The sequence below is a fragment of the Acinonyx jubatus genome, chromosome D1 (assembly GCF_027475565.1).
Source record: "Acinonyx jubatus isolate Ajub_Pintada_27869175 chromosome D1, VMU_Ajub_asm_v1.0, whole genome shotgun sequence".
Lineage (NCBI taxonomy): Eukaryota > Metazoa > Chordata > Mammalia > Carnivora > Felidae > Acinonyx > Acinonyx jubatus.
The window spans coordinates 55,289,881-55,302,385 of NC_069390.1; the positions used below are offsets into that span (position 1 = coordinate 55,289,881).

A 12,505-nucleotide genomic window follows, 5' to 3' on the forward strand; every position below is an offset into this window, starting at 1 on the left:
TGGAAGATAACCACATACACCAGTCGGACTGTGGCCCCAGCAGTGGGCTGGGGGCAGATCTGTGGTCTGACTGCAGACCCCACCCCAAAAGAAGCTTCTTGGGGGACAATACAGGGAAAGTGCCCTGCGCTTTGGTGCTACTGCATCTCTAACAAATGCCTGGTCTGACTCAACTCAAGCCCAAGGTGGCTTCAGACTAGTCCACTAACAACACAGGGACTAAACCCTGCAGAGAGAGACAGGCAGAGAGAGACCCTGCAGATGACTAGACTGAAGGTAAAAGCGACTCAGCCACCTGCAACACACACATGAAACACCAGGTGCTGGTGAGCAGGGGATTACACTGCAGGGCACGCCAGGACCTCTTGTTCATAAGGCCACTACTTTCAAGAGCAAGAGACACAGCTAACTTTCATAACACATAGAAACAGATGCAGAGAGACAAAAAGAGGAGACGGAAGAATATGTCCTAAATGAAAGAATTCCACATATGAGTGAAATCATACAGTAACTGTCTTTTTCTGACTGGACAGCAACATGTACAAAAAGGAAACTGGACCACTTTCTTACACCATACACAAAAATAAACTCAAAATGGATTAAGACCTAAATGTGAGATCTGAAACTATAAAAATCCTAGAGGAGCACAGGCAGTAACTTCTCTGACATTGCCAGTAGTAGCAATGTTTTTCCAGGTAAGTCTCCTGAGGCAAGGGAAATAAAAGCAAAAATGAACCATTGGGAGTACATCAAAATAAAAGCCTTTTGCACAGCAAAGGAAGCAATCAACAAAACTAAAAGTGAACCTATTGAATAGAAGAAGATATTTGCAAATGACATACCTGATAAAATGTCGGTCAGTATTTAAAATATATAAACACACACACACACACACACACAAACACAACACAAAAAAACCCACCAAATAATTCAATTTTAAAATGGGCAAAGACACGAACAGATGTTTTTATAAAGAAGACATACTGATGGCCAATAGACACATGAAAAGATGCTCAATATCATTAGTCATCAGGAAAATACAAATTAAAACCACAATGAGATATCATTCGCACCTATCAGAATGACTAATATCAAAAACACAAGAAACAACAAGTGTTGGTGAGGATGTGGAGGAAAAGGAACCCTCATTTACTGTTGGTGGGAATGCAAACTGGTACAGCCTCTGTGGAAAACACTATGGGGATTCCTCAAAAAATTAAAATAGAATTCCCATACGATCCAGTAATTCCATTACTGGGTGTTTACCCAAAGAATACAAAAACACTAATTCAAAGAGATATATGCACCCTTATGTTTATTGCAGCATTATTTACAATAGCTCAATTACGGAAGCAACCCAAGTGTCCACTGATAGATAGATGTGATATATATATATACATATACATATACATATACATATATATATGTATATATATGTATATATATATGTATATATGTATATATATGTATATATATATGTATATATGTATATATATGTATATATATATGTATATATGTATATATATGTATATATGTATATATATGTATATATATATGTATATGTATATGTATATGTATATATATATACAATAAAGTATTACTCGGCCATAAAAAAGAATGAAACATTGCCATTTGCAACAACATGGATGGATCTAGAGCATAATGTGAAGTGAAATAAGTCAGGGAATGACAAATACTATATAATTTCACTCCTATGTATAATTTAAGAAACAAAACAAACGAACAAAGAAAAAAAGAGACAAAAATACACTCTTAAATATAGAGAAGAAACTTATGTTTACCAGAGGGGAGATGAAGAGGATTAAGAGTACGCATATCATGATGAGCACTGAATAATGTATAGAATTGTTGAATCATTGTATTACACATTTGAAAGTAATATAACACTGTAAGTTAACAATACTGGAATTAAAAAAGAAAAAAAAAAGGAAATGGTTAAAATGATAAATTTTATGTGCATTCTAACAAAATAATTCTTTTTTATAGCTAATGCTTTAAAAAAATTTTTCATGTTTATTTATTTTTGAGACAGAGAGAGAGAGAGGGAGAGAACCCCAAGCAGGCTCTGTGCTATCCGTGCAGAGCCCGACACAGGACCTGATCCCACAAACTGTGAGTTTATGACCTGAGCTGAAATCAAGAGCCAGACACCCAGCTGACTGAACCACCCTGGCACCCATTTAACAAAATAATTCTTTAATTTTTTTTTTAACTTTTATTTATTTCTGAGAGACAGAGCATGAGTGGGGGAGGGGCAGAGAGAGAGAGAGAGAGAGAGAGAGAGAGAGACAGAATCCGAAGCAGACTCCAGGCTCTGAGCTGTCAGCACAGAGCCCAACGCAGGGCTCGAACTCACAACCAATGAGATCATGATGTGAGCCGAAGTCAGTCAACCAACTGAGCCACCCAGGCACCCCCAACAAAATAATTCTTAAGAAGTTGGTTTTTTGCTTTCCCCAGAAGATCTCAGAACAAGGCAAAGATGTCCACTCTTACCACTTCTATTCACCATTGTACTAAGGATCCTAGCCAATGGAGTAAGGCAAGAAATAAAAACATTTATGGATTAGAATGACAGAAATAAAGTATGTTTATTTAGTTTGACATGATGATGGTCATTTAAAATGGTAAGGAATCCACAAAAAAGCTACAAGAACCAATATGTGAATTTAGGAAGACTGTAGGATACAGGTCATGTAGCAGACTGCATTTGCAAAAAAAACCAGCCACAGCCCTATTTCTGGGGCCACATATTCTTATATAACTTTGCCACACTACACTAAGAAGCAGAATATATCCCATTAATCCATCTTGATTCTGGGTAGAACCTTGTAACTGTTTCAATGAATGGAATGCAGAAAAGAGACTGTATGACCTTTGAGACTATTACATAAAAGGCTATATTGCCTGTGCCTGGCCAGCCTCCCTCCCCTCCTCAGAAAATCTGTCTTTCGCCCAACCACGACACTGTGAAAAAGCCCAGGTGACACAAAGAAGACAAATGCAGAAACTCCAGCTGGTAGCTCCAGCAGGTCTCAGCCAATAGGGACTATCAAGCACTAAATCATATGAGAAAGTACGCTCTCAAAAGAATTCAGCTGCTAGCCTTTGACCTGCTCTAGCTGAGGTGGAGTGCTACAGAAACAAGTTATCCCCACTGAGCCCTATCCTAACTGTAGATTCAAGAGAAAAATAAATGCTTTTGCTGTTTTAAGCCACTTAGCTTTACAGTAATCTGTTATGCAGAGTAACACAGTAACTGCTATAGGTCAATATATAAAATTTTCTATATATTAATAAAATGATTAAAAGATGAAATGAAAACATAATGGTTACAGTAACATTGACACACTTAGGAATAAATTTAACAAAATATATTTAGGACTGTTGAGGAAGGCAGAATTAGAAGATGATCCCAACAATCCTTGCCCTTATATAATCTGGTTGTGGGGAGAATTTACGAATGATGAGATATTATTCCTGTGACTATGTTCTATGAAAAAAGAGAAATTGTCTGGTAGGCCTAACTGCATCACAAGAGCCCTTTAAAAGCAGAGAATTTTCTATTAGTAGCAACAGAGGAGGAAGTTAGAGATTAAAAACATGAAAAGGAGTGTACATGTTGGTTTGGAGATAAAGGGAGTCATGTGGCATAAACCTGAGAGCAACCTCTAGGAGCTGAGAGTGACTTTCAGCCTGCTGCCAGCAGCAAAACAAGGACTTAAGTCCTATAACCACAAGGAACAGGATTCTATCAGCCATCTAAATGACCCTGGAAGTGGATTCTCTCAGTCTCCAGATAAGAACCCAGCCCAGGAAAAATCAAAATCAAGGTTTTGCCCTTGTGAGAGCCTAAGCAGAGGACCCAGCTGAGCCTACTTGGACTTTCAACCTACAGAACTGTGAAAACAGTAAATGGAGATATTCAAAGTCTCTAAGTTTGTGCTGATTTGTTACATAGTGATAAAAACTAAATATAACTGCAAAGGAACAAGAGAGACATTTTAGGGGACAGAAATATTCTATATACTGATTGTGATTATGACAGTGATTACATAGGTGTATGCATTTGTCAAAACCCAACCAACTGTATATTTAAAATAGATGCATTTTAGTGTATATTAATTATACCTTAATATAGTTGATTTCAGAAGAGCTAGTTTCTGGGGCACCTGGGTGGCTCAGTTGATTAAGCGTCCGACTTCAGCTAAGTCAAGATCTCATGTTTGTGAGTTCAAGACCTGTATGGGTTTTTGCACTGTCAGTGCAGAGCCTGCTTGGGATTCTCTCTCTCTGCTGCTTCCCCACTTGTGCCCTCCCTCTCAAAATAAATAAACTTAAAAAAAAATAAAAGAGCTGGCTTCTGTCTGGTTTTCTCCTTATACCTCTTGTCATCATATACACTACACTCATAAGTAGTTTTATGTGTTCTCTGCTTCAGTACCCCTCATTTATTGATTCTCTAGCCCAAGAATCCAAATAACCCCTCAAGCCAGAATATTCAATTGTCACTGGAGGGTGTGAGCAATAGATTATCATGATCTGATTTATATTAAAAAAATTTTTTTTAAATGTTTATTTTTGAGAGAGACAGAGGCAGAATGCAAGTGGGTTAGGGACAGAAAGAGAGGGAGACACAGAACCCAAAGCAGACTCCAGGCTCCGAGCTGTCAGCACAGAGCCCAACATGGGGCTTGAACCCATGAGCCGTGAGATCATGACCTGAGCTGACGTCAGACACTCAACCGACTGAGCCACCCAGGCGCCCCTGATTTACATTTTTAAAAGATTACTAGGAAAAGTCTAGCATGGAGATCATCCATGTAAAACTTAGAATTCCATAAGCAATTTGCTAGTTGGAAAATCATATCTTAGAACAGTTGTTTCCAAATTGTATTTCAAGGAGCCCTAGTATCCAATATAATGCCTCAGGACAAAAGGAAAGAAATAGAAGATGACATATGCCGGTATGGGGAATGGGGAAAACACACAAAGGGGAAACAGCCTCACAAGTTTTAACCCAATAGCTTCCTTTCACCTGCTTTATGTTTAAGGATTCCACGTAGGAGTTAGTAGCAGTTCAAATGTTAAATATTTTTTAAACTACTGCTTTATAAGTTTGGTAAAAATGGGCAAGAAGCATCCTGATTTTCTGCTTTTGTGTCACAGGGAGCCAACTATAACATAACCAATAGAGCAAGGGAAAGGATTCACCACCTCATATTCCTTAAGACCTTTAGGAGCTGCTCAAGAGAATTATAATCTTCTTATTTCTGGCTCACTGATGGTATGAATCATGTCTAATTCATCTCTGTATCCCCAAGTGCCTATCACCTAGTACACACTGAAATACCTGCTGAGTTTAACACGACATACAAACAATGTTAAAAGGTGTAATAAAAAGTGCTGTAACACTTTAAAATCTAACATTCTTTGGTAAAGTTACTAAAACATATCACTCTTAGGTATATTTCTTTAAGAACTTCTTGCACAAGTGCACTAGGAGACATGTACAAGAATGTTTGATAGCAGTACCGTTTACAACAGTAAAACAAAAACAACAAAAATTTCAGTCAAGAACATCAATAAGTAATTTATGACATATACACAATGAAATACTATATAGCAAAATAACGAATAAACTAAAGTTAAAAATCCATATTAATCCACAAATATAATATTCAGTGGGGAAAAAAAGCAAGGTGCAAAATATTACAGGGTACGATACCTTCTAAGACAACACAATGTATCGTGAGAATGGTGGTTACGATGTGGTGGATGAGAGAGAAGTATTTTAGGACAAGTCCCAGAAGAGGCTTCCATTTTACTAGTAGTCTTTCCTTTCTGAAGCTCAGTGGTGATTAATGGGTATTCATTTATTATGCTTTGAGTGTATTTATACTTAGAAAATTTCATATTCAGTTTAAAGTTCTACACCAAGGATTGGCAACTAAGGCCTGTAGGCCAAATCAACCTCAACACCTATTTTTGTCAGTAAAGTTTTACTGGAACACAGCCATTCATTTGTTTATGTAGTGTCAGTGACTATACTACAATGTCAGAGTTGAGTGGTCGTGACAGAGAAGTCTGAAGTATTTACTCTTAGGTGCTTCACAGAAAATGCTTGCCAACCCCTGTTCTATTTCCAGGTATAGAGTGCAAATGAAGGAGAATTTAATTCTGAAACAACACAAATAAATCATGGTGATGGTTACTGGGAAAAATGATCAGCAGGTGTGATGATAGCCAGATTATAAAAAAAAGAATAGGAGGAAAACAAGGAAAAACTAAATAAGCTTTAGAGCACTGCTGTCTAATAGAACTTTCTGAGATGATGGAAATATTCTATACCTGCACTGTTCAATATGGAAGCCACTAGCCACATGTGACTTTGGAGCACCTGAAATGTAGCTATTGTGACTGAGGAACAAAACTTAAAATTTTATTTATTTTTAATTATTTTAAACAGTCACGTGTACCATACTGTACAGTGCACCGTTAGAGCTCTGGAGGACAGATTGATAGCAGTTGTCACCTGAAAACTAGGCTAGGGTGCTTATTCAAAGGAACAACGGGGGACAGAGTTGCCTCCAATTTAGAAAATTTCGGCCACTGATGGAAAGGCAAACCATGGATAATCATAAGGGTATGGTTAATATATACTCTTTTCTAAGAAAGAGGGCATAAAGAAAGAGGATACAAAGTAAGAAAAGCAGAGAGCCAACCTTGAGATTTGGGGATTTCCATGCTAATTTGTTAAGTGAACAACCATTATTAGATGAATGAGAAGTACAATAGCTAGAGAGTTAGTTGGCAGGGAAACCAGAAGAGCTATGATTTAAAATTTCGAAAAACGAGTTCTATAATCTCCCAAGTGAATGAGGAAGGCTTTTGGAGTAATAAGTAATTAGCTAGAAAAGCCATAAAAATAAGGGACCTAGATACCAATAATGACTTTTTCTTCATTTAATCAAAACAAACATCTGCAAAAGATATGCCATGTTATCGTATTTTCTAGGTTTCTGTCACATAGAAAGATGTTTAACTTTTATTACTTTGTTCAATTATATAGTACATATTTTATATATGTAAATATATACAAAATGTACATAATATGTATATTTATGTATGTACAATATGTACATACAATATGTACAAAATATGTACAAAATATGTACATATTTTATATATATGTATATATATAAAATCACATATATAACAAATTACTTTGTTCAATTATAGATGATAAATATATCACCCAGATATATTTAGCTTCCACTGAAGACGATAAGCATTTGTTTAGAAATAAGGTCCTAGTGTTATAAAACTTTTCAAATCCTTCATTAGATTGACATTTCTTCTCTTTTCTACTATGATACACTGTGCTTCATCCTTCCTTATCCAAACCACTAAAAATATTCCACAAGCTAATAAAAGTATCAGTTTATACACTGTACGAGAATATGCTACCAAAAAAAAAAAAAAAGAATTCTAAGGAACAAACTTACTTCCCAGCAGCCAATACAACTGCTATCTATAGATGTGATAAAATCAGTTGTCTGGTTTCCATGTCCTAGCAATAGCTTTTTTGTTTTGTTTTAGTGTGGAGTTCAAAAATAACTGCCTGATGATACACAGACACAGAGCAGTATATTTAGTATCTGTTTTAATCAGTATTGGCATAAGGAATACAAAATATTCCTTGGGGAACCTGTCTAAATACTTGTATTTAGACACATGATCTTATTATAGCAGGGGAGAATTTGCAATTTTCAATTATTAATTTTATTTTACAGTTCTCTCAGAATTTATGATATTCACAGTAGGCTACTACTAATTATACTCCTCTTTACTATCAAGAAGACTGGAATGGTATGTAGAAAAGAACAGTGTGATCTGTAGTAAAGAACACAGGCTCTGAAGTCATAGAGACTCTGAATTAAGTCCTGGCTATTATATACATACCCAATGAACCTCACTGAGCCTCTGCTACCTGATTTGTAAAACAGGGATAATGATATTTAGTTTGAAAGAGGTCATGAAAACTAAATGAAATCACATATTTACAAGTACCTAGACAGAGAGCCTAGCCATGCTTGACACCCAAATAGCTGCTTCACTCTCATTCCCAGGCATTTAAGGTCTCTTCTGTAATTTTTTTCCCTCTTCTACATGTTAACCTAAGAATACAATGTCCAATAAATGTAAGAAGAAAAGAGAATAATCAGTTGTTTTGATCCTGAAAAGGCAGAAGGGGATAAGATATCCAAAGCTAAGGTGAAAAAGATCATCTTTAGACAGGATAAACAACTCAAAGGTTGGGGTTCCTTGGCAGAGTCTTGAACATGCATGAAGGCAGATAATGGGAAAATAATGGAGTTCCCTTTTAATAGCTTGTATTTTCTCTGTAAATTAGGAAGAAAGACCACTTGCTAAGTGTGAAAGAGAAGAGGAAAGTTTGAGGTTTGAGATGGAAAAAGTTGAAAAAAGTGTTAAAAATAGTAGGGAAAGTTAACCAGGGAAATACAGCAGGATATCTGAGCAGTGTCGAGGGTCCATTTGAGACTGGGTTCCACATTAATTTATGAACATGAATATGTTCTGTTCTGTTGAAAGATTTTCTTCAGTAGTACTCGGCTACTTAGATGCAGGTACAAAGAAAGAGGTTATCTGCGTTCAACTTGAGTTAGAATTTCATTTCATTTCATTTCTAGTCTAGTCATAATGAACTATGAACACTAAACTAGGATAAAGGAAAAAAAAAGAGAAGGGATAATATGCTAAAGTGTTTAGGAGTAATATTAAGAGTAATATTAAGCAATCAAAAAAAAGATAGCTGTTATATCATTAACTACGGTCCTCTAGCAGAAAGTAATTTCATTATTCTAATTTGTAATCATTTCTTTTTCTTAAATAATTTTTTTTTCAACATTTATTTATTTTTGGGACAGAGAGAGACAGAGCATGAACGGGGGAGGGGCAGAGAGAGAGGGAGACACAGAATCGGAAACAGGCTCCAGGCTCTGAGCCATCAGCCCAGAGCCTGACGCGGGGCTCGAACTCACGGACCGCGAGATCGTGACCTGGCTGAAGTCGGACGCTTAACCGACTGCGCCACCCAGGCGCCCCTGTAATCATTTCTTTTAAAAATTTTTTGTTAATGTTTATTTGTTTTTGAAAGAGAGAAAGACAAGACTGAGAGCTGGGGAGGGGCAGAGAGCGGGGGAGACACAGGATCCAAAGCAGGCTCCAGGCTCTGAGCTGTCAGCTGACTCGGGCTAGAATTCACCTGAAAGCCAAAGTTGGATGCTTAACTGACTGAGTCACCCCCTAATTTATAATCATTTTTATGTATCTCTCTCTCTTTCACCAGATTGAGCTCTTTGAGGATAAAAAGAGTATATTGCTTATCTTTGATTCTTCCCAAAGTGTGGTCCAGTAGCTACCACACTATGACTACTAAAAGCACATAATTAAATCAATGAATCAAATATCTTGCTTCTAAGCTATTCAGAGGGGTTTTTGGTTTGTTTGTTTATTTGTTTTTAAATTCTAGCTAGGGCATTAGAACCTTAACAACAATTCAGAAAATAAGACATTTCTAAGAAAGGGCCACTGTCAATTCAATGATAGAATCTTACTTAGTAGCTACAATACAATGGATAAGAGTTTTCCAAAAATGCAGACTATAGAATTAACATGAGGAAGAAAATGAATTAACACAGACACAACATGAAAACTGAGAATACATTTTTCTATTTTAAGGGAAGAAAGGAGACTCCTGCCTCTATTTTTATCATTTCAGGACCTTACAATGTCTCATAAAATGAGTAATCTGAAGCATAACCTACCCAATGCTTATCAAATATCTGCATTAGAACTTCAAAGTAACTTCAAAGATATATAATCTGAGAGCTGGCCAGGTCCATTAACTTAATCTTTGTTTTGGGGCAGAGGGCAGACCCCCAAAAGAATACTGTACCTTTCCCGGTTTATCAAAGGCCATAGGGTTTTAAGAAAGAGATCTTTTTTGGCTGTGGATTCAATTTAAAAAACATAAAGATTTTATTTTTGCTGCTGCTTAAACTAATACGTTCATTTTAAAGTATTCAAAGGGAAAATATATAGTCAACAGCTTTGACTGTATATAGGGAATCACAACTTTGAATTGCAAGCTGTATTGAGTATCTTCTTTAATAATGGATTGAGACTCTGTGTGTGTGTGTGTGTGTGTGTGTGTGTGTGTGTGTGTGTGTATTTTGTCCCCCTAGAGAAACTATGTTATAATGAGAGATCAAGTCTCTTGTTGGTTCTTGTAAGTATGAAGCACCGTGTGACACCTACTAAGATATTAAAATGCCTAAGCCTCTAGGTCCAACATTTTATGGGAAAACGTATGCAGACTTTTCATCTGAGATGTCAAAAGAAACCCTTGTTTTTCTTACCACTCGTATTCTAACCAGTAGAAATCAAAACAGGCTAGGAAAAAGGGATTTCAGGCAGTGAACAAAAAGGAAAGAAAAAATTCTGCAACTGGATACTTCTTAGCCCAGTTTGACTCTCTCCATCACTCCTATTTTTTCCTGAAGGAACCAGGAAATGTCCTGTCTCTACTTTCAAGGAAAGAACTTATAGTTCCTACATAGAGTTTATCTCCTTCCCAGAGCCACTGTAGAAAAAAGAGCACCCACTCCTACTGCATCCCCATTCTCAACACTTATGATTTGTAAAGCAAGCAATTCAATGAAAGTAATGTGTTTTAACAGTCAATAAGAACAACACATTTGAGGGGTGCCTGGGTGGCTCAGTCAGTTGAGCATCTGGTTCTTGATTTTGGCTCAGGTCACAATCCAATGGTCGTGGGACTGAGCCCCATGTTGGGCCCCGCGCTGAGCAAGGAGCCTGCTTAGGATTCATTCTCTCTCTCTCTCTGTCTGTCCCTCTCTCTCTCTCCCCCACACCAATGCCTCTGCCCCTCCCCCACTCTCTCTCTAAAATGAAAAATTCAAAAAAACATTAAGAAAATAACAATGCATTTGAAAAGGAAGGTTTGAAAATATAAGAGAAAGACAGAATAATCAAATGTTTGGGTCCTTGAGAAGACAGGAGAAAATGAGATACATTCTATGTAAAATTATATACCAGCAACAAGTGGGGAGCTGGCAGTAAGTTAAAAAGGTTTTCTTCTCCACCTCTTTTCCTTTACTTCAGTGAAAGTTAAAGATACACATAGATGTATAATCAAAGAAAGACCAAGATAGAGTTTGAGTACATAAGAGACATAATACAATCCATCTACATTTCAGGGTGATTTCCAGGGTAGAGACATTTTCATAGAACTACTAGGCATTTTCTTGTCTTCTCATGGACACCCAAAATCATAAAACATTAATGTACAAGTTTCCATATCAATTAAGGATAAAATTGTGAAATTTTAAAAATCTAAGCTTTAAAAAAATAATCTTATTTTGTATTTTATATATTAATAGCCATTATATAGTAAACATCTGCCACTTGCTAGAGACTAATACATAATACAGTCTTTTACTGTGATTTGGTTTTGAATGATATTTTACATTAAAAATTAATTCAAAATTACCTGAAAGAGAGGCTACCCAAACAGTATCAAGTATACTTCAATGAATTGCAAAGAAGCCTGGCTGCTACTGTACTTACACTTAATCCTATCTGCCTAATTCAACTCATGAGTTGTTTTGTCTTTAATGAAACAAAATTACCACAGATATTAAGTCTGTATTACCTTCATAATGTTAACTAAGTCTGTTTGATAGTAGCGATCTTGGTGTGCATTTGCTGCTGCTAATGTAAGAAGATAATCATTCCTTGCGTGGGTAGCTTTGGAATTACATTCAGATCGCCGGGCTTTTAACTAAAACATAGTAAAAGAAAAAAATCAATGCAAACTGACAACTGAACTGTAAAATATATAAACACACCATTCTTAGCTGGCAATTAATGGCTCCTCAACAAGAGTAAAGGTAACCACGTGGAAAAATATTCATACACATAAAAAAATACTCAACACTAGGGGCACCTGGCTGGCTCAGTAAGTGGAGAAGGTGACTCTTGATCACAGGGTTGTGAGTTCGAGCCCTATGTGTGGCACAAAGTTTACTTAAGATAAAATTTAAAAATTAAAAAAAATATATTCAACACTGTTAAGAAATTAAATAAACAGTGATTAGAACTGTTATACATGGTAAGAGTGTTCTTACATATTTTTTATTTGCATTTAACCTACTTCCAAAGCTTTTCAGGAAACTTCAAAATATTTTGCTCATTTTATTCAGATGGGAAAATAAAGGTTCCAAATTGAGTAAGTACCTTATCTTCAAAGACATGGGTAAAGCTGTTGGGAGTTAGAAAAGTTTTTAAAAAAAAAATCAACACTCCTCATGTGCCAAAAGAACTGGGTGCTAGTTGGGATCATGACAGCCAAAGGCAGGTTATTAAATTTAACTTA

General features: G+C 36.3%; 1 protein-coding gene across 7 annotated transcripts in view; it reads right to left on the minus strand.

Moving 5' to 3' along the window:
* Positions 1-12,505, minus strand: part of FCHSD2 (FCH and double SH3 domains 2) — a 294,180-nt gene that overhangs the window by 110,330 nt on the left and 171,345 nt on the right. For all 7 annotated transcript variants that reach the window (XM_027039763.2, XM_053203647.1, XM_027039764.2 and 4 more), the window contains one exon: positions 11,783-11,911. In XM_027039763.2, coding sequence (XP_026895564.1) covers positions 11,783-11,911 — 129 coding nt within the window. The remainder of the gene's footprint in view (positions 1-11,782; positions 11,912-12,505) is intronic.